This window comes from Leptopilina heterotoma, unplaced genomic scaffold (assembly GCF_015476425.1).
Source record: "Leptopilina heterotoma isolate Lh14 unplaced genomic scaffold, ASM1547642v1 Lhet_361, whole genome shotgun sequence".
NCBI lineage: Eukaryota > Metazoa > Arthropoda > Insecta > Hymenoptera > Figitidae > Leptopilina > Leptopilina heterotoma.
Genome location: NW_025111042.1, coordinates 407,038 through 434,222, shown reverse-complemented (window position 1 = coordinate 434,222; position 27,185 = coordinate 407,038). Strand labels below are relative to the sequence as shown.

Below are 27,185 nucleotides of genomic sequence, written 5' to 3'. Positions count from 1 at the left end.
GTGAAAGAAGAAGAAGAAGAATAAGAAGAAGACGAGGAGAAGGAGGAGGAAGAAAGTAGAAGGACCGTGAAAACTTGAAACGACCACAACGACGACGACGCTAGTGATGATGATGATGATGATGACGATAGTAATAGTAATGGTAGAAGTAGTGGAGGTGGTTTGGACCGTTAGTTGGCCCAAGCATCGCGGGAGCGTTGTCCGGGCATCGCGACTATTCCGCTTACTCCTCTTCTCTCCTCATCCCCACCACTTCTTTCCGGGCCCACGGCCTGGGACCCATTCGCGAATATTCTCCTACCCCCACCATCGATCGGACACTTTAACCGCATCAGTCCCCTCCAAGCGCCAGCAACGAAGACAAACGAAAGAAGAATAAAGCAACCGGGACAAGTCTCTCCCTCTGTCTCTACTAATATATTTAAAAAATTAATTAATTATTCCACAAAAATTTTTTTATCAGAAACTTGTTATAAAGCGAAAAAAAAATTAATACAAAGAATAATATTCAAAAAATATTTTCATAAAAGGTAAAAGAAAGTAAAAAAAATTAATTTTTTTTATTGCTAAAACAGGGCTCGAACTAGGTCCGTAAAAAAATTTCAATTATTTTCAAAAATTTTCCTTAATTCGATGATTTTTAATATATCTACTATTTTATTAAAATTTACTAATAGAATTCAATTATTTAAAGAAAATATTATTATTTTAATTATTTTCATAAACAATAACATTTTTCACCGAAAATCAATTATTTGAAAAAAAAAAATTTTTAATCAAATTCTTCGCAAGAATTCAATTATTACCTATTTACAAAAAAAATTAACATTTTTGACAGGAATTCAATTATTTAAATAATTTTAATAAAATTCATTACAGGAAGTCAATAATTTTTTTAAATAGCTACAATTTTAATTAAATTCTTTGAAATAATTCATTCACTTTTTTTTAAATATATCAATAAAATTATTTGAAAAACTTTCAACAAAATATTTCACTAGAATTCAATTATTTTCCCAAATATAATGAAATATTTCATAACAATTCAATTTATTTTCAAAAAGAGTAATAAATTTTTTTTTAAATAAGTTCAATGATTTCCACAAATTTCAATAAAATTCTTCGCTGAAATTCAATTATTTTCAGGAATTTTTAATAAAATTCATTGCAAAATTTAATTATTTACACAAATATTAACATTTTTGATAGGAATTCAATTATTTAAAGATTTTTGAGAAAATTTTGTTCTAGCCATTGTTTAGGAACAGTAAATAATTTTAAACAATAGATGTTTTTATAACATTTATTTCAAATAAATTTTCAATTATGTCGACTCTACAAATTCTGTATAAGAAGCGAATTTCTTTTCACTCTTTATCAATTTATATAAAAAATTGAAAATAAGAATATTTGCCGCGTAATTCGTATAATTGATATGAGGCCCATTTTTAGTGCCGTTAAATTAATTCTAAATCCACCACCGTATATTTATTATATTTATATTTTATCTATACGTATTTGACGTATTAGATAAAACCAAATCTTAAATAATTCCCTTATACCGCTTAATTCCCAATAAAAGAGATTAGAAAAAAAATTTAACATATGTGAAATTAATTGTAGGACAATAATTTTACATTGACGAAATTTGATGATTTAGTTTCATTCCGGTTTAGCCCAAAAATCACATCTTCCCGATGGATTCATTGGACTATCAGCTTCGCAATAAAATGCCCTTGCAAAGCTTTCTAAATTAGAAACGCTTATACCAACTATCTCAGGATTTGTCTCTTCACAATAAATCTGCAAATTTTCGGATATAAAAATTGAGAATTATAAGTTATTAAATATAGTTTTCAAGTAGCAGTCGTAATTTTTATATCAAAGTTTAAAAAATTTCTTGTTTTTGCTTTAATATATATATATATATATATATACTTACAGCAGAATAAGCGAGGAAGAATTGTTGTTTTGGAGTTGTATATTGCAATCCAAAGATTTTCTGAGGATTATCTTCAATCGCATTGATTTCATGTTTAAATGCTTTATAAGCTATTTTCAATCCAACACAAGAATTAATTAGATCATAAAAATTAACATTTTCTTTCACTGAATATTGTAACACTTTAAAGCAATTCATTTTGGAGTTGAAAGGTTCTGAGTGTTTAGCTTTAAAAAAATAAAATTTGCATTAAAATTATAAATACAAATTGTAAGTTAAACATTTATTGCTTTTGGTAATGCAAAAATTCTTACGTATAGCAGAATACAATTTCTGGTATAACTTGAATAATTCTCTGCTGATCGCAACTCCAAAATATGCATAATTCCAAGCTCTGTAAATGTAACAAATATTAAAAATATAATTGTGTTGTCTTTCCTGCTATATTATAATATAAAATATCAATTTTAAATACTCGCATTGTCAATTCACTATCGAATAATGGTAAGATCAGTTCTTCCAACGGAATTTCTGCATAAAAATAAAAATAAAAATTTAATGCTTCATTTCAAACCATCCCGTGTAGAAATGGTGGTCGGGTTCTAGTGGGGACCTCACCAGTTTACCCCATTTGAAAAAGGGCTCCAACTAGAGAAACTGGTGGGGTTCTAGTCGATTTTGTCACGCTCTAGTTGATAGGGCCCCGACTAGAAGTTCTAGTTCACTTCTACCGGTTTTAAAAATTATTATTTTTCAACTTAACTTATTTATAATTGAATTCTCCATTCATATTAGGGTCATTCTCACAATCGGGACACATGACACGTACATTAGATTTTTAAAAATAAATAATAATAATTTTTCAAAATCTTTACGTCCTAATAATAGCATTCATCATGATTTAATCGGATCCTATGAAAAATAAATCGAAAATTTGAAATATTTAAAGATACACGTGTTTATATAGCATAAAAACTCCCCTCCGTTACCGTTCATGAAGTAAGTTTCATTTATAGAAAAGGTATTATATTAATTCTGTAATACAAAAAAATCTTTTGCCCGGTAATATCTACTTATTATTTTATTTCTAATTCAATCATGAAAAATAAAGTAAAATATTTGTTAGTTATTTTTACCTAGAATTAAATTAGTTTTGTGCAGAAATAAAACTCCCCTCCGTTACCGCTCACAAATATAATTATAAAATATAAACAAAAACGATAAAATAGAAATAAATACATCAAAACTCTTTGTAGTGTCAGTATAGTTATGGTTATTGCATAAAATGATGAAACAAAATGAAAACAATTAGTTTTAAAAGAATCTTTAGTTTGTCAGTGTTCATCGACACAATAAAAACTCCCCTCCGTTACCGCAGTAAATTTAGTTTTTAGGACGTAAATAATAATAATTTTTAATAATCTTTAAAACATTGTTTTATTTAAAAACAAAGAAAACAAATGCTGTCATTAATTTATTTATAATATTTATTTTTTTTATATTATAATCATAACATTTTGAAGTTGTATAATGGAAGAAAACTCCCCTCCGTTACCCATGGTATATTTCCATTACACAGCACGTAAATTACAGACTTTATTAATCATCGGATTCGCCTGAAAATCGTTACTCGGGGGTTTTTAGAGTTGCTGATTACGAATATGATAATAATTTTTGAAAATTCAAAATGGCGGATCCAACATGGCGGACAATTTTTTAAAACATTCATCGGATTTGCTTGAAACTCGTTACTCGGGGGTTTTCGGGGTTGCTGATTACGAATCTCATGTCAGTTTTTGAAAATTCAAAATGGCGGATCCAATATGGCCGACATTTTTTTTCAAAACTGCTCAGATTTGCATAAAATTTGTTACTTGGTGGTTTTCGGGGTCGCTGATTACGAATCTGTTATTAGTTTTTAAAGATTCAAAATGGCGGATCCAACATGGCGGACACTTTTTGAAAAATTCATCGGATTTGCTTGAAACTTGTTATTAGAGGGTTTTCGGGGTCGCTGATTACGAATTTTGGGTCAGTTTTAAAAAATTTTAAATGGCGGATCCAATATGGCGGATAATTTGAAGATTGATGCTATTCGATAGAAATTCGTTCCTCAGGGGTTTTTGGGGTCGCTGAATTCGAATTTGATGTTTGTTTTTGAAAATTGCAAATGGCTGATCTAGTATGAATAATTAATTAGATTGGCTTAAAACTTGTCGCTCTGGGGATTTCGGGATTTTGAATTTTCAAAAACTGACATCGGATTCGTAATCAGCAACCCCGAAAACTCCCGAATAACGAGTTTCAAGCATACCCGAAGAATTTTTGAAAAAAGTGTCCACCATATTGGATCCGCCATTTTCAATTTTCAAAAACTATCTTGAAATTCATAATCAGCGACCCCGAAAACCCCCGAGTAACGAGTTTCAAGCAAATCCGTTAAATTTTTGAAGAAAGTGTCTGCCATATTGGATCCACCATTTTGGATTTTGAGAAACTAACATCGGATTCGTAATCGGCGACCCCTAAAACCCCTGAGTAACGAGTTTTAATTAATTTTCATCAATTTTGAAACCCATTTAGCTGCGAGAAATTTTCAACAAAAATTCTGATTAAAAAACATTAATTTTTAATAATAATGTTGATAAAGATTGTAACCACGTATTTTATAGGCTTATTAGGATCCCCCTTTTGCCAAAGGACTAATAATAAAAGTGAATTTTCAACTTTTTTTAAAATGAAATTTCAATTCTGAATTTGTTCATTTCTAGAGATTGACCCATTAACATTATTAATGATTGTTGCACACGAAAAATCTCGTGCCTATGAGGGTTCGAACCTTGGACCTTGGGGACACCAGACGGATACACATACCTCTCGGCCATGATAGGTTGGATGGACTTCCGCTTAAAGTACATCCCGTTTGGAAATTCCGCCATTTGTCCCTATCTCTAGTAGGGCTCTCGCTAGATTCTGACTAGAATCTCTAGTCGAGAAAAACTAGTCGGGTTCCAATCTAATTCTAGTTAGATGATTCTTACAAGCATTATTTATTAAAAAAGTTTGCATATTATTTGATTACTTAATTTTTTAATTATTTAAACAAAATCTTTTATTTATTAAGTAAATTAAAAAAGAATAAACCATAAATAAATATTAATTATGTGGATATAATTAATTTTTATTAACTAAATATTGTAATATATTATTTATTATTATTATTATTTATTAAAACAATTATAGTAAATATAAAAATATAAAAAGTAATGTAATAAATTAGTTATGTTTAATTTTTCAATAACGTTATAGATATAATTAATTCATAATATTTTGAATTTTAGGGAGTTATTATTCATCACTCTTATTTAACTCTGCATTCCTAATGATAGTTAATAATAATTAATTATGACATTATTGAAAAATTAAACATTACTAATTGCAGTGCTTTTTATATTTACTATTTATTGTAATTATAATATTATAGCATCTTTTTAATTATTATTAAATACTTGCATTAATTGTGAAAAACATTTTAAAGTATAATTGCACATACATATCTTTTTAAAAAAAAATTATTTTTACGAATAATATTACAATATTTAGATTTAGATTTTTTAATAAATAATGCTAGTAAGTTTTTCTATCTATTAATCTGAATTATTTATATCTATAGAAAGATAATTTATGTATGTCATACTTGTACACTAGTTTGTCTAGTTTGAAATCGATAAGGTCCTAGTGAGTTTTTTCCAGTCTGAATTATCTAACTAGAATTTGATTGAAGCCCGACTAGTTTTTCTAGACTAGAGATTCTAGTCAGAATCTAGCGAGGTCCCTACTAGAGATAGGGACAAATGGGGAAATTTCTACACGGGATATTTTTAAATAGACTTAGATCTCTTATTTTGATAGTATTATCCATCTCACCCAGATGTTTATTCTCATCGTTATAATTGACGTAAGGAACTAAAGATTTTCCATATTTCATATTTCTTGGTATTTTTATACTAAAAGAAAATACAAATTTAAATAATTATGAAGCACTTAAATTTTTCACCAATATTCTTAATCTTAGAATACAGGGTTGCCACGAAACCTATAGAAAACCTGGAAATGTCAGGGAATTTTATAAACCTTGAAAAAGCCTGAAAAAGTCAGGGAAATTTGATCGGAATAATGGAAAATTATGGTTCTCTATAAAGTTATTGTGCCTTTTCTTAAATATTTCAAAATTAATTCAATTTTAAAAGAGTTGGCAACCCTGCGAAATATTATATTATGCTTACTGATATCGTCTCAGAGCTCTGACTAAAAATTGGATATGAGCTTTTTCGAAATTTATAATATTTAACAAACCATTCATTTCAACAGGAAACTATAATCAAAAAATGAATTTTTAATTCTGCACATTTTTTCTGTTTTTACGAAGTACGAACAAGAAAAAATATTTTATAAAAATAAATTTACATCAAAATTAGTTTCATCCTGTGGTTTTGTTTTTTCATTAGTTATCTCTATTTCTAAACGTCTTAGTGGATGCAAGAACAATTCTTTTCTGTTGTCGTCCAACCAACTGTTGTCTACTTCCTTCTCATATTCTCTAACTATATTTTTCACTATATTTTCAAGCTAGAATAAACAAAAAAAAAACTTTAGTATTTTAAATTTTTACTCCAAAAATAAATAAACCAAAACTTTTGCTTCTTATCCTCTTTTGGGAGCGCGTCGCATTTATTATTTATTTATAATTTTGTACAAAAAATATTTACGATTCACTAACTTACAAGTAAAAATTTTCCACTTAAATGATGGCCCTTGAGAATTCTGTCGTTAATTCTTGATTTAACTGGCATATGTGTAAAGCATTCTCCTTCACTGTTGAAGAAAGTGAATAAGAGAAAATTAATAATGTACTTTAAAAAAAAAATACATTCATTAATCAATTATTTCAACATACGTATATTTGTTTGTTGATGCATGTTTCTCATTGTGCCAAGTAGAGTAAACTCTCGAATTCATTGCATACAGAAAGTGAATTAAATTTGCTGCAAAAAATATTGAAAAATTAAGTATCTATAAATATTAGCCAAAATCTCCCTGACGCATGAATATTATTATAATTTAATGTTGATGGAAAAAAGAATTTCTTTTACAATTCAACTTACCGATTTCACCGTTACTGAGTGTAACTAAAAGTGATACTAATTCTTCAAAATAATCTGTATCAAAATAAAAGACATCATGAGCATTTACTTTCAATCCAATATCTTCAAAGTGTCCAAACCAATCGAACTAAAAGTGTTTATTAAATAATTAGTTTAGAATTTTACTAAATTTAATAAATATTAATTTACTACAATAAATAAATTTAACTAAATTTAATACTTACATTATTTCCTAATGAACTTGCATTAATATCGAAATTTTTCGAAAATTTTTCAAAACTCATTACTTCATTTGTTGAAGAATCAATATTTAAACACTACAAATTAGAACGTTCAATAAATTATAACAGTTATATTGAGTTAATGAATAAAAAATATTATTTTGATTTTATTTTAATGATTTACGCTTAAAAATGTAGTAGCTGATGCATTCAATTGGTCTTTTATTTTATTTTTAAGTAACTCTGGAAACATTTGGTTTGTAAATTTGTGAAGAAATTCCTCTACTACTAAATGTAATGCGTTCTCAGAGTAACTTTTAATTTTCATTGAGTATGGCCTTGTAATCTGCAAATTGTGAATTTGTTTTAAATTAAAAATACTATTTCTTACTATATTTACATTTATTAAAATGTGAGCCATTATATTTAATCAGGGTTGCCACAGGTCAGGGAAGTCAGGGAATTCAGGGAAAAGTCAGGGATTTTTAGTAAAAGTACTGGAAAAATGGAATTTTTTAAGTTCATGAAAAAACTCTGAATTTTGATGTTTTTATTGTTTGCCTCGTAAACTATAAAAATTTACCACGAATTAAATTTTTAATTTTTAATTTTAATTTTTTTTTTAAATTACATTACCACGAATTTTAATACAAAACCTTCAATATTTTCTATTTCAGACAATAATTTCTTTTTAAATAATTTAATTTTACAAGAACTAAAATTATGACTTATAAATTATTTAATGAATCAATTTTACAATTTTTATAAATACTAGATTAATAAAAGAATTTTAGTTAAAAATACTTTTAAAAAAATTGAATTTTGGAAAAGTTACAAATAATTCCAGAAATTCAATTATTTTCAAAAGTCATAAAAATTTTTTCAGAAATTCTATTATATTCAAAAATTAAAAAAAATTCTGGTCATTTCAATTATATCTTTAAAAATATTAAAATTCTTCTCCAAAATTCAATTATGTTCAAAAATTTTTTAAAAATTCTCGTCAAAATTTCAATTATCTTTAGAAATAATACAATTCTTCTTCAAAATTCAATTATTTTTAAAAACTTTAAAAAAATTCTTATCAAAATTTCACAGGAATTCTGTAATTTACAAGATTTCTAATAAATTTTTTCGAAATAAATCAATTATTTTCATAAATAATAAAATTTGCACAGGAATTCAATTATTTAATATAAAAAATTTCAAAATTTTTTTCGAAACATATCAATTATTTAAAAAGAATTTTATAAAATTCGTCGCAGGAATTCAATTGTTTAAAAAAAAATTTAACAAAGTTCTTTTCAAGAATTCAATTATTTTTAGAAATAGTAAAATTCTTCACCGAAATTCAATTATTTTTATAAACTTGAATAAAATTCTTGTCAAAATTGCAATTATCTTTATAAATAATAAAATTCTTTATTATTCAATTATTAAAAAAATTTTTTTTAAATTCTCGTCAAAATTTTAATTATTGTTATAAATAATAAAATTCTTTTTCAAAATTCAATTATTATTAAAAACTTGAATAAAATTCTTGTTAAAATTTCACAGGAATTCAATAATTTATAAAAATTTTAATAAATTTCTTTGAAATAATTCAATTATTTTCATAAATAATAAAATTTCCACATGAGTTCAATTATTTAATATACAAAATTTCATAAAATTTTTCGAAAAATGTCAATTATTTAAAAAGATTTTTATAAAATTCGTCGCATGAATTCAATTATTTAAAAAAATTTAACAAAGTTCTTTTCAAGAATTCAATTATTTTTAGAAATAATAAAATTCTTCACCGAAATTCAATTATTTTAGAAAAATTTTAATAACATTTTTAGGAAAATTTTCAATTATTTTCATAAATAATAAAACTCATCACAGGATTTATTTTTTAATTTAAATAATTGAATTCTTCTAGCATTTTTTAAATAAAAATTGATTAAAAGATGAATTACCGAATAATCGACTTATTATTTAGGAAAATAATTAAATTATTGCAATGAATTTTATTACAATTTTTTCAAATAATTGAATTTTTCCAGAAAATTTACTAATTTTTAAAAATAATTGAATTCTTGTGAAGAATTTTGTTAGGATTTTTGTACATAATAAATTTTTTTTGAAAAATTTCATGGTAATTTAAATTATAACAAAACATGAAGAAGACGATTTATCTTAAAAATTGTAGAAAATAATAATTGAATTAAAATGATGAAAATAATTTTGAAGGAGTTACACAATAACAATATTCTTATATTATAATAAAAAATAATGATTTTATCACTCGGTCATCTTTAATTATTATAAAATATGAAGAAATTGATTACTCCGAGTCGAAGACTCGGAGTAATCCATTTCTTCATATTTTACAATAATATTTTTATCAGTTATTGAATTTCAAAATATTTCAAATTGAATGTTTTGAAGAATTTTAATTCCCACAAAAAAATAATAATGATTAAATATTTATTTAAATAAGAAATTATTGATGTTTGTGAATAATTTTACAATTAATGAAATTTGTAAATAAATGTAATAGAACATTTTTTTGAGTTTCTAATAATATTTAGAGTGAATCAGAATATTTTTTAGGGTCAGGGAAAAAGTGAGAATTTTGTCTGGAAATCAGGGAAAAGTCAGGGAAAAATAAAATTAAATATTTGTAACAACCCTGTTAATGACGTAAAAGGGTAAAATATTACCATTAATGAATTAACGTCATAAAGTAATACTTCAAAAAATGGACTAAATCCAAAAGTTTTGGCATAGAATGCAGCAACATTTTCCCATGGCTCTAAATCTAGAAAAATAATTTTATTATTCTTAAATTATTTGGAAAATTTTAAATAAATTGCAATTTATAATGAAAATTGTCTATTATGAAGTTTTTCAGAAAAGATGAGAGAAATTCATCTTTCTGAGAAAGAAAAATTTCTTTATAGAAAGATTATTTATATAATAATTATTATTAATTATTATTATATTCATTATTTATATATAATTTCTTTATTTTATGCTATATAATATGGGAATGATCATCTATACCTTCACTATCTTCTGGATGTTGAATGCCTTTAGTTTGTTCCATTGTTGTCTTCAAAGTATCCAAACTGTTTTCAGCGGAAGTACCTAGATTCATTTAGACAAATATAGAAAATTTATCATAGTAAGCTTACTGTTATCTGTAACCACAATATCGCAGCAAGCTTCCATGGAATACTTGCTGCAAATTTCCGGGATCTATTACCTTTTCCCATGCACGCATTAAACCAAGTTGATTCCCTTTCAAGAGTATTGTCTGATTCTAATTTCAAAATGCCTGTAAATAATAAAAAAAAACCGTACATTTTTTAGTCTTACATAAACTTTTATTATTAAAAGAGAAATTAAATATAATTATGTTTAGTATTATAGAGAGGTATTTATTTGTATAATATTTATAAAAATTTAATAGTCTAAAAACAATAATGTTGATATTGACATAATAATTTCTATCCTTTATGTTAATAAAAAAATAACAGTCCTTTTCTAATATACAGTGATTATTATAATACTTTGCAAATAAAAAAATTCTCTTCACAGGAAAAAAAAAGTCTGACTCCGTTTACACCTTAAATTCAGCCCATGTATTTCACATAAGTCTGTCCTTGTTTAACGGGGCTGACTCCGTTTACACCTTAAATTCAGCCTCAAAAAGAGGCTGAAAGTAAAACTTTTTTTTTAGTGTGTTGCCCTTAAAAACATTTTATAGAACTAAAATTTTTATTTCAAATAAAAAAAAACAAATTATTAAGATTATAATAAAACTTTAAAAATTAGATTTATATACACAGAGTTATTCTAAGGATATCAAATTAAGACAATAATAAAAAACGTGGCGATGCAACGTTTTGGTAAATGTTCTTTTTATCTCAATTTGCGATATGTTTAGAAAAACTGTGCGTAATAAAATGGTAAAAGAAATTGATAACGAAAATTAGTTTTTTTTATTGCTAAAAGAAAATTTTGCACTGACAATAATAATATTATCAAAACGAATGGAATTTTTTTTTTTTCAATAAAATTATCCATTAAATATTATTTTTATCTAATGCAAATGTTAAATTTTGACATTTTTTTCAAGCACATATAAAACATTTAGTTTATTGTTTTAAAACTTGAATAATTATAACGAATGAAAAATTAGTTTTTTTAAAAAATAAAATTAAAGAAAATTTTTTTTTGATAAAAAATATAATTATTTCAAAATTTTTGTTTAATTAGTATTAAAAAAAAAATTGACAATTGTTTTAATTTGAGGGTATAATTATGTGAAGTAAATAACTTACCCAATGCAGTTCTTTGAATAAATGATTGTGCTATATTTAAATAATTTTTTTTTGAGATGGCACCATTTCTTCCTCGTGAAATGCAAGCATATGATGTAACGTTAGAACAAATGTCTTGATCGTCAATTATTGATTTTCTCAACAGTTCATCTAATAAAAAATCATAGCAGTTTGGAAATAATAATACATTTTCTATTCCGTTGAATACGATTTTTAATAAAAAAATAGATAATTAACATTTTTCAAAAAAAAATCTAAAAACTACTCACCAAATGATGGAAGGTTTCCAAAGTCGGGTACAGCGACAACTACTTTTAATAAGTAGCATAGAAAATAAATTTTCACTGCTTTCATTTTTTAAGTTAAGGTTTTTTAGTTTCTTTAAATCAAATGTCAACTTTCTGTCAACAAAGCTCAAAGTGAACTGATTGCAAAAAGTAAAGAAAAGCTGTATTTATATTTTCCCCAATGAGATAAGATATTTCCTTTTTCAAATTTTTAACAATTTTTTCACTATCCAAAATGAATATTTTTCAAATAAATGTATATCTTTCTTGAACTAATCTTTTTAAATGTCGTGACTTTTGACAAAATATTCGAGCAAAATAATGTTAAAAAATAAAGTTAAATTTTAGAATTTTATTTTTTATTGCAAAAGTGTGAATACGTCATAAAAATTTATTATCTTTTGGAAAATTAAAATAATGTAACCTTAAGGGAAGTGACTTCCAAAATTTACAAACTTATCTAAATTTTTCATGTTTATTAGTCAAATTTTTTAAGTAAAAATTTTTAATTTTTAAGAATTTTTACATTTTTATTTGACTTAGTCTTTAATTGAGAAACATTCTTATTGTCACGAATAGAAAGAAAAAAGAAAAATGTATTTTATTTTATTTTGTTAGGATTATAAAAAAAAATTTAAAAACAAAAAATATATTTAAATAGTGCAATTCAAGACGAAAAACCTCCATATTTTAATTTTAAAATCCGTCAACTGGAACTCGAGAAAAAAATTTGTTAATTTAGCAGTACTAAAAAATTCAGTTGTTAATTTAACTTTTTCAAAAAATTTTTTTTTGGCTTTATATTTTTAGGGATTCTTCTTAACCTTATAAAGTGTCAACAAAAACTATTTTGGTTCAAAAAGAAAATTTTTTAGTTTTAGGTGATCCATTTGAGAAATTCTGACCCTATTTAAATAATTTAATTCTCGTAGAATTTTGTAATAAAAATTGATTTAAAAATAAATTTCAGTTACAATTTTAGAGAATAATTGAAAATTAAAAGCAATATAGCGTGAATTTTTAGAAAGAATTAAATTTTGGAATCAATTTTTTTTAAAAAGTTTAATTGGATTTTTTTAAAATCATTTGAAGTCTTTATTTTCTAATGTAATATTTAACTGAAGAATTTACGAATAAAGAATAAAGAATAATTAAGAATAATGTTCAAAAAATATTTTCATAAAAAGTAAAAAAATTATTTTTTTTTATTGCCAACAGAGAAGGTCACAGTGACAGTAAAATTATATCAAAACGAATAAAAATTTTATTTTTTTCAATAATTATCTATATATTAAATATTTTATCTACTATAACTATTAAATTTTGAACATTTTTTCAAGAAAATGAAAAATTTGTTTTACTGCTTTAAAATATAAAAAATGTTAACAAATTAAAATTCTATTTTTTCAAATAAGAAAATTATACAAGAAAATTCTATTGCAAAACTTTGTTATTTTACTTTATTATTTTTTATATAAAATTCTTCGCAGAAATTCAATTATTTTCCAAAATACCAAAATTTTTATAGCAGGAATTCAATTATTTTCAAAAATTATCATAAAATTCTTCTCAAAAATTCTATTGTTTTCAAAACTTTCAATAAAGTTCTTCTTGAAAATTCTATTGTTTTCAAAATTTTCAATAAAGTTCTTGACTAAAATTCAATTAGCTTTATAAATAACAAAATTCTTTGTAAGAATTCAATTATTTTCATAAAGAACAAAATTCATTGTAAGAATTAAATTATTTAACATTTTTTTTACAAAATTCTTTGAAGAAATTCAATTATCATTATAAATATCAAAATTCTTCGAAGAAAGAAAGAAAGAAAGAAATTCAAAATTGGAAGAATTCAATTATTACCAAAAAGAACCAAATTCTTCACAATATTAAAAGTATTGAAGCATGAATTTTTAGCAATAATCGAATTTTCAAAGGGTTGCGAATTAAAATTTTTGAAAAATTTGAATTTTTCATACTTTTAACTGATAATGCTGTATAGATTTAATTTTTTTTTTTTTGAAAAAGTTTAATTGAATTTATTTTAAAATTATGTTAATTTTTTATTTTCTACAATAAAAAAATTCTATTTATTGTTTCAAGTAAACACTATTAAACAAAATTTATTTATTTATTGTTTAGAAACACTCTGCGAGGATGGTGCGCGGTCAACTTGGATACCGAAACGTGAGTTTTTTTTTGGAAAATTAATTAATTTTCTACTATTTTCTCTTTTTATCATGCTTCAACAATATAAATGACGGGTTCCACGTTAAGTGACCCAGGTCAAAATTTTAAATGTTTGGGATCGGGTAAAAATTTTGCAGAAACAGTAGTCCTATTAGATTCAATTAAAAATACCAAATATTATTAATTTATTTAAACAAATATAAAAACTGGAGGGGGTCAAAGTTTAAATTTTTGGTCTAACATGGAATATTTGAAAAATTTGTAGTTTCTTTAAAACAAAACGAAAATACGTTTTCTATTTTGGGTTTTTCTGCTGTTTTTCAACACTTTCTAATGGTGTAAACAAATGTAGAGAAAAAAAATGTTTGACCTTGAAAAATTAAATTAAAAAATAAAATTTCATTTTTTCATCAAATGGACAGTTTTTATTTTTAAAAAAAAAATTTTATCATAAAGGTGAGGTTTTTTCCTAAAAAAAATGTATAGGTCAAAACGTGGGACAAGAACTTTTAACTGGTCAAAATAAACATTTACTTCTGCAATCCACCGCCCCTGCTCGTTGTTGGGCTATATATTGTTTATAACAATTGAAATAAATTATTTTATGCTTTATTAATTATCTGGTGGTCATATTGGATGAATTTAAATTTATTTAGATCATGTGCATCAACGGAATAAGAAAATAAACCTCCTTTTTTAAAAAAGTGTATTAATTTGTTAACTTTGATTTAAAAAAAATTATAAATAATTAAAATCTCCAAAATCGGCCTCAAAGGATGTCTTAAGAATTTATTCCCCTTTAATTTAAGACAAAGAACACTCAAATCGGTTAAAAATTGTAAGCTATAGACATTTTTTAATAGTAAATTGTAAAAAAAATTCCACTGTGGGACGGTGCACGGCAGAAGTAAATGCTTAATTTGACTAGTTAAAAGTTCTTGTCCCACGTTTTGACCTATACATTTTTTTTAGGAAAAAACCTCACCTTTATGATAAAATTTTTTTTTAAAAAATACAAACTGCCCATTTGATAAAAAAATGAAATTTTATTTTTTAATTTAATTTTTCAAGGTCAAACAATTTTTTTTCTCTACATTTGTTCACACTATTAGAAAGTGTTGAAAAACAGCAGCAAAACCCAAAATAGAAAACATATTTTCGTTTTGTTTTAAAGAAACTACAAATTTTTCAAATATTCCATGTAAATTTTTGACCTGGGTCACTTGACGTGGAACCCGTCAAATATAAATAATTAAATGATTAAATAATTCCAAATAAAACAAATTAGAAAACAAATTTAAGATAATGTGAAATAAGTTGTAGGACAATTACACATTTGCATAATTTATCGGTTTAGCCCAGAAATCACATTTTCTCATTGGATTCATTTGACTGTTCATTTTACAATAAAATGCCTTTCCAAAGCTTCCTAAATTAGAAGCGCTTATACCAACTGTCTGAGGATTTGTCTCTTCACAATAAATCTGTAAATTTTCGGATATAAAAATTGTCTTAATAAAAAAGTTATTTGTCAATTAAATTATAACTCTGGATTATACTAAATTAATTGACAAAAATATTACAAATATATTTAGTTTCAAAATATTGGGATCAAAGTTTAAAAGATTTCTTATTGTTTTTGCTTTAATACACGGAGAGACCGAGATTACTAATTTTTGTATAAAATCACACTAGAATTTACTATTTTCACATTGCAACCACCGGAAATAAGGGGACTTTTTGTATTTTTTACTATTTTCTACACTAAGTCACTAATCCCGACAAATGTTCACCAAATTAGCAAAGTTTCTTACTATTTCGTCCAATAGTTCCAAATAACTGTAGTAAACTCAGAAGCATTGTGTACGTAAAATTACTACAGTCGTTTGTAAATGCAGAAAGAAAGAGTGAAAGAAAAAATACGGATTTTTGTCGCCGGTTTCCCGTCAATTCTTGACTAATGGAGACAAACTGGAAGGATTTTTACATACACAGACACACACACACACACACACACACTTATATATTTGTTGGATAAATATTTGAAGACACACACATGTTTATTTCACTTATATGTATAGACGCGGTTAATTAATACACTAATACACAACTGCACGCACGACAACGAATTTCGCTGAAAGTATACATCTTTGTTTCCTTATATATTGAATGATGAAAATTTACAGCACTTACGAGAAAGCAGTTTACTTTTAACAACATTATTATAAGACATAGTTCTTGGGACAGGAATAAATGCAAAATTTATTAATTTATAATGGTCAATTTCTGAGATAACGAACGACCTACGTTTCACTTTATATTTAATTATTGTAGATAATATCCAAATTTATTTTACATACGCGAAACATAGTCACTGTCAATGATCGGATGGCATTGGCTCATTTACGGAGATTGACGAAGTTAGCAACCAATAGAAATGCAGGCGCCATATGACTGCACTCGCTAGCCACACTTGCTCACCAAAAATTACTACAGTGGATAGTAGGTTTTAGTGGAAAATGTTTACATTTGTCAGATTTTGTCTAATTAAATTAGAGAAAACTATAATCAATTTTTGCTACATTTACAACTCTTACACAAAATATTAAAACTTGCTATTTCAATGTAGCAAATTTATCTATTTCTTTTGTAAATTTATCTAATTCTGTAGCACATTATGCTAAAAGTCCCCTTATTTCCGGTCATTGCAACCATTTTTAGTAATTTTTACGAATGTGGGTCTCTCCGTGTATAATACTTACAGCAGAATAAGCGAGGAAGAATTGTTGTTCTGGAGTTGTATATTGCAATCCTAAGATTCTGTGAAGTTTATGTTCAATCACATCTATTTCTTGTTTAAATGCTTTATAAGCTATTTTCAATCCAACACAAGAATTAATTAGATCATAAAAATTAACATTTTCTTTCACTGAATATTGTAACACTTTAAAGCAATTCATTTTGGAGTTGAAAGGTTCTGAGTGTTTAGCTTTAAAAAAATAAAATTTACATTAAAATTATAAATACAAATTGTAAGTATAACATTTATTGCTGTTAGTAATGCAAAAATTTTATACCTTTAACAGAATGAAATATCTCGTTTAACTTGAATAATTCTCTGCTTATAGCAACTCCAAAATATGCATAATTCCAAGCTCTAAAAGTATAACAACATTTATTGAAAGTATAATTGTAGGTATTATTATTATTATTATTATTATTATTATCATTATTTGTCATTCCTGTTATTATTCAGGGTTGCAACAGGTTTTTCAATTTTAAGAATTTTAACGCAATTTAACGAAACATTAAATATTTATTTAAAAATGAAATTATTGATGTTTCTGAATCATTTTACAATTAGAAATTCGTAAATAAATGAAATAGAACATTTTTCTGAGTATCTATAATAATTTTTAATCGGAATCAGTTTAAAATACTTGCATTGTTAATTCAGGATCGAATAATGGTAAGATCAATTCTTCCAACGGAATTTCTACATAAAAATCAAAATTTAATGTTTTATTTCAAACCTTGTTTTTAAATGAACTTAAATCTCGTATTTTAAATTTTTAATATAATATCCATCTCACCTAGAAGATTATCCTGAACGTTATAATTGACGTAAGGAACTAAATGTTCTCCATCCTTTTCATTTCTATTAACATGTATTCTGAAAGACCAAATACAAATTTAAATAATTATAAAGCACTTAAATTTTTGACCAGTATTATTAATTTTATAATATTCTATATACTTACATATTTTCCTTCCGAGCTTTTTTGTATATGTGTAATTTAAATTTCATTTGACTTTTTTCGAAATTTATAATATTTTTCAAACCATTCATTACAACAGGAAACTATAATCAAAAATGCGTTTTTAATTTATTATTTTGCACATTTTTTGTGTTTACGAACATAAAAAGAAAATATTTTTTACAGAATTATCTATCCTGTGTGGTGATGTCAACTCTAAATTAGTTATTTTTAATTTTAAATTTTCTAATGGATTCAAGAAAACTTCTTTTTCGTCGTCGTTCAACCAACTATTGTCTATTTCCTTCTTATATTCTCCAATTATATTTTCCAGTATTTTTTGAATCTAAAATGAATAATTTCATAAAAATTTGGATTATTTGAAGTATAATATATTAATAATTTTTGCTTTATAGTTTAGTATAGAAAATATTTACGATTCCAGGGTTGCCACGCAACCTGGAAACCTGGAAAACCTGGAATAGTCAGGGAATTTTGATTGAAATCCTGGAAAATTGTTATTTTTTAAAGTTTATTCTTGAAATCTAATTTTACATTAATATTTCAATTTTCAATGAATTTAATTAGAAATCGTCTTAAAGAACGTAAATTTTTGGGAAATTTTAATTATTCCAATTCTTCTGAAATTAGTTAAATTTTTTAATATATATTTTTAATTGATTATTAAAAATAATGGATTTATAGAAGAATTTTTAATAAAAACACTAAAAGAAAATTAATTTTGAAGCAATTACAAATGATTGCATAAATTCAATTATTTTCCATATTAGTAAAATTCTTCTTAGAAATTCAATTATTTCCAACAATTTTAATAAAATTTATGTCAAAATTCCAATTATTTTCAAAAACTTTCTTCAATTCAATGATTTTTAATAAATCTACTACTTTAATAAAATTTTTCAAAAGAATTCAATTATTTCAAAAAAAATTTTTAAATTCTACGCAAACATTTCATTATTTTCATAAATAATAAAACTCATCTCAGACTTTCAATTATTTTCAAAACAATTTTAATGAAATTCCTCGAAAAATGAAATTATTCTTAAAATTTTTATTAAAATTCATCAAAGAAATTCAATTATTTAAAAAGACATTTTAATAAAATTCGTCTGAAAAATTCAATTTATTATTTTCAAAAGTAATATAATTCTTCGTAGAAATTTAATTATGTTCAACAATTTACAAAAATTCTCGTCAAAATTTCAATAATCTTTATAATTTTTTCTCCAAAATTCAAATATTTTCAAAAACTTTAATAAAATTCTTGGCAAAATTTCAATTATTTTCAAAAACTCTTATAAAAAAAAATTTTTCAAAAACTCTTTTCTCTTTAGAGAAATTCAATTATTTTTAATAAAATTTTAATCAAATTTCCAAAAAATAAACTTATTCTTAAAAGTTTTATTAAAATTTGTCAAGAGAATTCAATTATTTAAAAATTTGTTGATAAATGTCTTTATAAAAATTCAATTATTTAATAAAATATTTATTTTTGTATTTAAATAATTGTATTCTCGTGGATTTTTCTAGTAAATATTGATTTAAAAATTAATTTCAGTTAAAATTTTAGATTATTATTCAATATTGAAAGCAATATAGCGTAAATTTTTAGAAATAATTGAATTTTGAAAATGTTTCTAATTAAAATCTTTTAGAATTATTTCGAAGAATTTTATTCAAATTTTTTGAGAACAATTGAATTCCTGCGAATAATTTTATAATCTATAAAAATAATTAAATTCTTGACAAGATTTTTAAGGAAATTTTATAGAATTAATTTTTCTCAATAAGTTTAATGGAATTTTTTTTAATTATTTAAAGTTTTTAATTTCTAATTTATTTAATTGAAGAATTTTAGAATAATCGAAAGTTTAGGTAAAATTGAATTGTAAACAAATGGATTTAAAAATTCTCAAAGAAGAACTTTTTCAAAAATTATTTAAAAAATAAAAAAATTGTTTTAAAAAAGAATTTTAGTTTAAAATTCTAGAAATGAAGAATTGAATTGAAATGAAAATAATTTTGAAGAAATTACAGTAACAATATTTTTATAATATAAAATAATGATTGTATCAAGTTTTAATTATTATAAAACATGAAGAAATCGATCGAGTCTTCGACTCGGAGTGATCGATATATTCTTGTTTTATAATAATATTCGTATATGTAATTGAATTTAAATTTTTTGAAAATTTTAATTTCTGTAAAAAAATAATAATGATTAAATATTCATTTAAAAACGAAATTGAGTAATTTTACAATTAAAGAAATTCGTAAATAAATATAATAGAACAGGAAAAAAAGTCGTTTTCTCTGAAAATCAGGGAGTTTGGTAAAATTAAGAATAAAATTGAGGGGCTGGATGCTATAATGTGTTACGCGCCATGTTAAGTGAATGGCACGTAACACATTATAGCATCCAGCCCCTCAATTAAAAATAAAATTTTGTGAAATATAAATGTAGTTTTAAAAACCTGGAAAAAATACGTTTTTTTATCTGGAAAACCTGGAAAAGTCAGGGAATTTGAAATGAGGAAAAGCGTGACAACCCGCTAGATTTATACTAACTTACGAGTGAAAATTTACTAGGCAAATGATTACTGATAATTTTGCTGATAACTCCTGATTTAATTGGCATTTGTTTAAAGCACTCCTCTTCACTGTTGAAAAAAATGGATAAGTGAGAAAATTAATAATGTACTTTAAAAAAAAGTATATATTTAATCAATTATTTCAACATACGTATATTTGTTTATTAATGCACTTTCGCCATTGTACCATGTAGAGAAAACCTTCGTATTCATTGCATACAGAAAGTGAATTAAATTTGCTGCAATATTGAAAAATTAAGTATATCTAAATATTAAAAGCCAAAATCTCCGTGACGCATGAAAAGAGTAAATGTTGATGGAAAAAAAGTATTTCATTTAAAAATTTATTCAACTTACCGATCGCACAATTATTACTGAGTGCAACTAAAAGTGATCCTAAGTTTACAAAATAATCTGTATCAAAATAAAAGTGATCATAAGCATTTACTTTAAATCCAATATCTTCAAAGTGTCCAAACCAATCGAACTAAAAGTGTTTAATAAATAATTAATTTAGAATATTTTTTAATAATTAGTTTGAAATACTTTACTTCAATAACAAAATTTAATTAAATTTATAATACTTACAACATTATCAGTTGCATCATCGATTACTTCTGAAAATTCTTCAGCATTCATCAATTGAAATTCAACAGTACGACCATTTAAAAGCTAAAAATAAAAAGGAATTTTCAAATTAAATATTATATATTGAAACTTATTGGTGAATAAAAAACCATATTTTGATTTTAGTTTAATGATTTACAATTGAAAATGCATTAGCTGCTGCGTGCAAACTGTTTCTTATTACACTTGCAAATATTCCATTTGAAAATTCGGAAAAAAATTTCTCTATTATTGAATGTAATGCGTTCTTAGAGTAACTTTTAATTTTCATTGAGTTTGGCCTTGTAATCTGCAAATTATTAATTTTTTTAAATTAAAAAAATTTTAGAAAACATTTTTTAAATAATAGAATTCTTTCGACGAATTTCAATAAAATTGTTAAGGGCATTTGAACCATGATGACGTCACACTTTAGAACACATGCTTTGCAAAACTGTGACGTCATAATGGTCCAAATGCCCTTAAGGATAAATATGTATTTTACGGGGAATTTATTAAAAATTATAAATAGAAAGTCTACGATACGTTTTATTTTATTTATAAGAATAATTTAATTCTTGCCAAGAAATTTATCAAAATTTGTTTAAACAATTAATTATTATTATTATTATTATTATTTTATTTATTATTTTTATTTTTTTTATTATTTGTTTTTTTTAAAAACTAAAAAAATTACATTCTAAATTTAAGAAACTCTATTTAAGTAGAGTTTTCTTAAATTTAGAATATTATTTTGTCCGCAGTGTTTTAAATAATTGAAATTCTGTAAAAATATTATTTATAAAAATAATAGTGAATAGTAGCAAATCGTAAAAAAGGTAGTAAATAGTAGTTTTTAGTAGATGAGTGTGAAACCTGCATGTATAGAAAGTAATTAATGCCGTAAAATATTACCGCTATTGAATTATCGCCATAAAGTATTACTTCAAAAAATGGACTAAATCCAAAATTTTTGGCATAGATTTGGGCAACAGATTCCCATGGCATTGAATCTAGAAAAATAATTATTATTCTTGTACAACAAATTTTTTAGAAAATTCTGAGTAAATTTTATTCATAATAACAACCCTCTGCACAGTAAAAAGTAAATCTTATATTTTAAGAACTATGTGTGAAAAGTCAGGGAAAAGTCAGGGATTTTTATTAAAAATACTGGAAAAAAATTTAATTTTTGAAATTCATAAGAAAATTCTGTTTAAGAATAAAAATCCATTTTTCGGGGAATTCATTAAAAATTTTATATCAATTGAAAGTTTACGATACGTTTTAATATATTTGTAAAAATAATTTAATTCTTACGAAGAATTTTATAAAAAATTTTTTAAACAATTATTTTTCTTCGATAACTTTTATGCGAAAATTCCATTTTAATGAATTCTTTTGACAAATTTTAATAAAATTTTCAAGAACAATTACATTTTACCAAGATTTATTATTATTTATGAAAATAATAATTAAATGTTTGCATAGAATTTTAATAACCAATTTTTTTTTTAATAATTGAATTTTTTTGGAAAATTTAATTAAAATAGTAAATATTGAAAATTATTGAATTGATGGAAATTTTTGAAACTTATTGAAATTTTGACAAGAAATTTATTAAATTTTTTGAAAATAATTTAATTTTGGAGAAGAATTTTTTGAAAAAGAAAATTCAATTATAATTTTGAAGAAGAATTCAATTATCTTGTTAAACAACAAAATTCTTCCCATAAAATCAATTATTTTAAGGAATTTTAATGGAATTTATTTTCAAAATTCAATTATTTTCATAAACATCAAAATTTATCATAAGAATTCAATTTTTTTGAAAAGTAATAAAATACTTTGCAGAAATTAAATTATTTAAAAAATTTTTTAAAAATTCTCGTCAATAATTAAATTATGTTTATAAATATAGGTATCGAAATTCTTCTCAAGAATTAAATTATTGGCAAAAATTCTAATAAACTTCTTGTCAAAAGTTCAATTATTTAAACAAAATTCAATAAAATTCATGGTATGAAATTAATTATTTTCAAAAATTATTGTTTAAATTCTTCTCAGGAATTCAGTTATTTATTATTTTTAAAAATTTGAATAAAATTCTTTAAAAAGTTTTCAATTATTTTCAAAAATTGTATAAAAAATTTTTTTTAATTGTTATAAAATTCAATTATTGAATAAATTATTTATTTTTGTATTTAAATAATTGAATTCTCGTAGAATTTTCTTATAAATATTGATTTAAAACTGTTAAAATATTAAAAGAATTGTAGCATGGATTTCTAGAAACAATTGAATTTTAAAAATTGATATTAAAATGACATACCATCATTATTTTCAATATCTTGAAGGCTTCCAGCTTGCTCCATTGTTGTCTTCAAAGTATGCAAACTATTTTCAGCGGATTCATCTACAATCATAGACTAATATAGAAAGTTTTTAAAAAAATAAGCTTGCGATGATCTGTAATGTGGGACTTTTGAAGCTTGTAGCAATTTAAATATTAAGTATGAGAAAAAAAGAACTAAAAATACAACACATATTAAATTGAATTTACAGTAAAAATTTATGAAACTAAAATATTACCTTGTCCCATGCACGCACTGAACCAAGTTGATTCCCTATCAAGATCAGAACTGCTTTCTGTTCTAACTTCTTCAGGCAAAAAGGTAAATATTTTTTCAAACTCTGAATGCAGTTTCAAAATATCTGTAATTAAAAGAAAATGCGTACGTTTTTTAATCTTAAATATAAAATTTAATCAATAAGAGAGAAACTAATAAAAAAAAAATATATATTTAGTATACAGGTAGAGTGTCTAAATTAGTTAAAAATAATAAATTTGTTTTTAAAAAACCACTTTTTATTTTAATTTTTATAGATGTTTATACAGTTCTCTAGAATTGGTTAAAAATAATTAATTTGACAGTAAAAAATCAGTCACTGATTCAAATATAAAATAAATAAATTTAAATAAATTGTAAATAAATTTGTAAATAAATTAAAAAAAAAAAATATCGAATAAATACATAATTTTGTGAAATTTAACTGAAAATAATTAAATTAAAGAATTTTATTAAAAACTTTTTAACAAATCGAATTTTCAAAGTATTTTAATTTAATAATTGATTAATAATTGAATTTTATAAAGAGACACATTTTAATGTACCTATTTATGTTTCTTAGTGCGAAGATTAATAATTAAAAATTTTATTACTTAATTTAAAGAAAGATAGGTACTGAAATTTTTTTAATAAAATGGAATTTTTTCAAAGTTGTTTTAAAAATTCTGAAAAACGAGATTTTTGAAATTTTTCAATTCTTTTGTTTTAAGATAATTGAATTTTTATAAACAAATAATTGAAAATTTTTGAAATATAGTTAAAATTTCTTTACATTCTATTAAGAATAATTAAATTATTTTAAAGAATTTTATTTACAATTTTTGGAAAATAATCAAGGGAAGTTTGTCATTGTAATTATAATTTTATTTTTTAAAATTTTCTTTGCAATATATTCAATAACTGATTATTTTCATAAATAATCATTGCAGTAAAACTCGTTGCAGAATTACAATTATTTTTAAATTCAATAAATTTTCATCAAATTCCTTAAAAATTGTAATTATTCTGAAAAATTTTATTAAAATTCTAAAAAACAATTCAATTATTCTGAAAAGTAATAAAATTCTTCGCAAAAATTCAATTATTTATAAAAATAACTGAATTATTATCAAAAATTCCAATTTTTTCAAGTATTTTAACAAAATTCTTCACAAAAATTCAATTATTTTCGTAAATTTCCATAAAATTCTAAAAAAAAATTCAATTATTCTCAAAAGTAATAAAATTCTTCGCAGAAATTCAATTATTTTTTTAAATATTTATTAAAATTCGTCAAAACAATTCAATTATTTCTAGAAACTGAAAAAAAATCTTATCGAGAATTCAATTATTTCCATAAAACGCAAAATTTTCAAATTTACTAAATTCTTTTGAATATTATTAAAAAAATGAATTCTTCACAAGAATTCAATTATTTTCGTAAATTTCCATAAAATTCTAAAGAAAAATTCAATTATTCTCAAAAGTAATAAAATTCTTCGCAGAAATTCAATTATTTATAAAAATAATTGAATTATTATCAGAAATTCGATTATCTTCAAGTATTTTTTTTTGTGAACAAAATACTTTGGAAAAATTTAATTATGTTTATAAATAGTAAAATTCTTCACAGGAATTCAATTAGTTTTTAAATTTTTATCAAAATTTTTCGAAAGAATTTAATTATTTCTAGAAACTGAAAAACAATTTTCTCAAGAATTCAATAAATTATTTCCATAAAACGCAAAATTATTCAAATTAACTAAATTCTTTTGAATATTATTAATAAAAAGAATTCTTCACAAGAATTCAATTATATTCATAAATTTTTATAAAATTTTATAAAAAATTCAATTATTCTCAAAAGTAATAAAATTCTTCGCAGAATTTGAATTATGATTAAATTTTTTTTTAAATTCTCCTCAAAATTTCAATTATTTTTATAAATAATTAAATTGTTCCGCACAATTCAAACATTTAATAGCCTAAAAATAATGTTGATATTGATAAAAAAAAAGTTTTGTACTTACAATAACAATATTATCAAAACGAAAAGAATTTTTATTTTTGTCCATTAAATATTTTATCTAATATAAATGTTAAATTGTGACATTCTTTTCAAGCAAATAAAAATTTAGTTTATTGTTTTAAAATTTCAATAATTATAACGAATGAAAAATTATTTTTTTTTAAAAATGAAGTTAAAGAAAAATTTTTTTTTTATGGAAAATATAATTACTTGAAAATTTTTGTTTAGGTAGTATTAAAGAAAATTTGACAAAATTGTTTTAATTTGAGGGTATAATTATGTGAATAGTAAATAACTTACCGATTGCAGTCTTTCGAATAAATGATTGTGCTATATTTAAATAATTTTTTTTTGAGATGACACCATTTCTTTCTCGTGAAATGCAAGCATATGATGTAACGTTAGAACAAATGTCTTGATCGTCAATTATTGATTTCCTCAACAGATCATCTAATAAAAAATCAGAGCAGTTTGGAAATAATAATACATTTTCTATTCCGTTGAATACGATTTTTAATAAAAAAATAGATAATTAACATTTTTCAAAAAAAAATCTAAAAACTACTCACCAAATGATGGAAGGTTTCCAAAGTCGGGTACAGCGACAACTACTTTTAATAAGTAGCATAGAAAATAAATTTTCACTGCTTTCATTTTTTAAGTTAAGGTTTTTTAGTTTCTTTAAATCAAATGTCAACTTTCTGTCAACAAAGCTCAAAGTGAACTGATTGCAAAAAGTAAAGAAAAGCTGTATTTATATTTTCCCCAATGAGATAAGATATTTCCTTTTTCAAATTTTTAACAATTTTTTCACTATCCAAAATGAATATTTTTCAAATAAATGTATATCTTTCTTGAACTAATCTTTTTAAATGTCGTGACTTTTGACAAAATTTACGAGCAAAATAATGTTAAAAATGAAGGTTAAATTTTATAATTTTATTTTTTATTCCAAAAGTGTGAATACGTGATCAAAATTTATTGTCTTTTGGAAAATTAAAATAATGTAACCTTAAGGAAAGTGACTTCCAACATTTATCAACTCTTCCAAATTTTTCATGTTTATGAAACATTTTCATTTTTTTTCATTTTCATGTCAAAACTGTAACCGAAAAATTTATTATTTTTGCAAAATTAAAATAATCTGATATAAAATAAACAATATTGAAATATTCTCCAAATTTTTTTGTTGTAAAAAGAGTTTCTGTTTTATATTTTATTTTTTATAATCCAACATTATTTTTTTATTGAAAATTAATTTAATTTTAATTTTAGTTTAATTTAAGTTTAATTAGGTTTAATTCAAACATATTTTTTTGGTTGGCTTATTAATACTTAATTTTTATTTAAAAAAAATTTTTCTTAGTCTAGCTATGATAACTATACAAAAAAATTAATAATAATGAAAATAATAATAATAATAATAAAAATA

General features: G+C 23.2%; 2 protein-coding genes across 2 annotated transcripts; both read right to left on the bottom strand.

Moving 5' to 3' along the window:
- Window positions 1-1,289: 1,289 nt before the first annotated feature.
- On the bottom strand, window positions 1,290-12,247 carry LOC122505631 (neprilysin-1-like). Its single transcript, XM_043617373.1, has 17 exons — window positions 11,932-12,247; window positions 11,663-11,812; window positions 10,582-10,653; window positions 10,380-10,463; window positions 10,037-10,134; window positions 7,513-7,674; window positions 7,332-7,424; window positions 7,108-7,234; window positions 6,900-6,987; window positions 6,727-6,817; window positions 6,410-6,571; window positions 6,229-6,317; window positions 5,870-5,949; window positions 2,422-2,473; window positions 2,257-2,336; window positions 1,943-2,169; window positions 1,290-1,803 (listed from the first exon to the last, which is right to left on the bottom strand). The coding sequence occupies exons 1-17, from the start codon at window positions 12,014-12,016 to the stop codon at window positions 1,663-1,665; spliced, it is 1,881 nt and encodes a 626-aa protein (XP_043473308.1). The 5' UTR covers window positions 12,017-12,247; the 3' UTR covers window positions 1,290-1,662.
- Window positions 12,248-14,056: 1,809 nt separating this feature from the next.
- Window positions 14,057-26,641, bottom strand: LOC122505629 (membrane metallo-endopeptidase-like 1). Its single transcript, XM_043617372.1, has 18 exons — window positions 26,323-26,641; window positions 26,054-26,203; window positions 23,708-23,830; window positions 23,448-23,531; window positions 22,031-22,128; window positions 21,276-21,425; window positions 21,098-21,181; window positions 20,867-20,996; window positions 20,661-20,748; window positions 20,491-20,578; window positions 18,082-18,243; window positions 17,901-18,001; window positions 17,733-17,812; window positions 17,584-17,635; window positions 17,217-17,296; window positions 16,902-17,128; window positions 15,396-15,623; window positions 14,057-14,206 (listed from the first exon to the last, which is right to left on the bottom strand). The coding sequence occupies exons 1-17, from the start codon at window positions 26,405-26,407 to the stop codon at window positions 15,468-15,470; spliced, it is 1,938 nt and encodes a 645-aa protein (XP_043473307.1). The 5' UTR covers window positions 26,408-26,641; the 3' UTR covers window positions 14,057-14,206; window positions 15,396-15,467.
- Between the last annotated feature and the right edge of the window lie 544 nt (window positions 26,642-27,185).

Excerpts from the sequence above, each read along its gene's own strand:
- LOC122505631 (XM_043617373.1), bottom strand. The coding sequence starts at position 12,016 with ATGAAAGCAGTGAAAATTTATTTTCTATGCTACTTATTAAAAGTAGTT. Across the intron at positions 10,135-10,379 it reads ACATCCAGAAGATAGTGAAG|ATTTAGAGCCATGGGAAAAT; the intron begins GTATAGATGATC and ends TTATTTTTCTAG. Across the intron at positions 6,818-6,899 it reads GCATCAACAAACAAATATAC|TGAAGGAGAATGCTTTACAC; the intron begins GTATGTTGAAAT and ends TTTCTTCAACAG.
- LOC122505629 (XM_043617372.1), bottom strand. The coding sequence starts at position 26,407 with ATGAAAGCAGTGAAAATTTATTTTCTATGCTACTTATTAAAAGTAGTT. Across the intron at positions 23,532-23,707 it reads CAGTGCGTGCATGGGACAAG|ATGAATCCGCTGAAAATAGT; the intron begins GTAATATTTTAG and ends CTATGATTGTAG. Across the intron at positions 21,426-22,030 it reads ATGGCGATAATTCAATAGCG|ATTACAAGGCCAAACTCAAT; the intron begins GTAATATTTTAC and ends AATAATTTGCAG.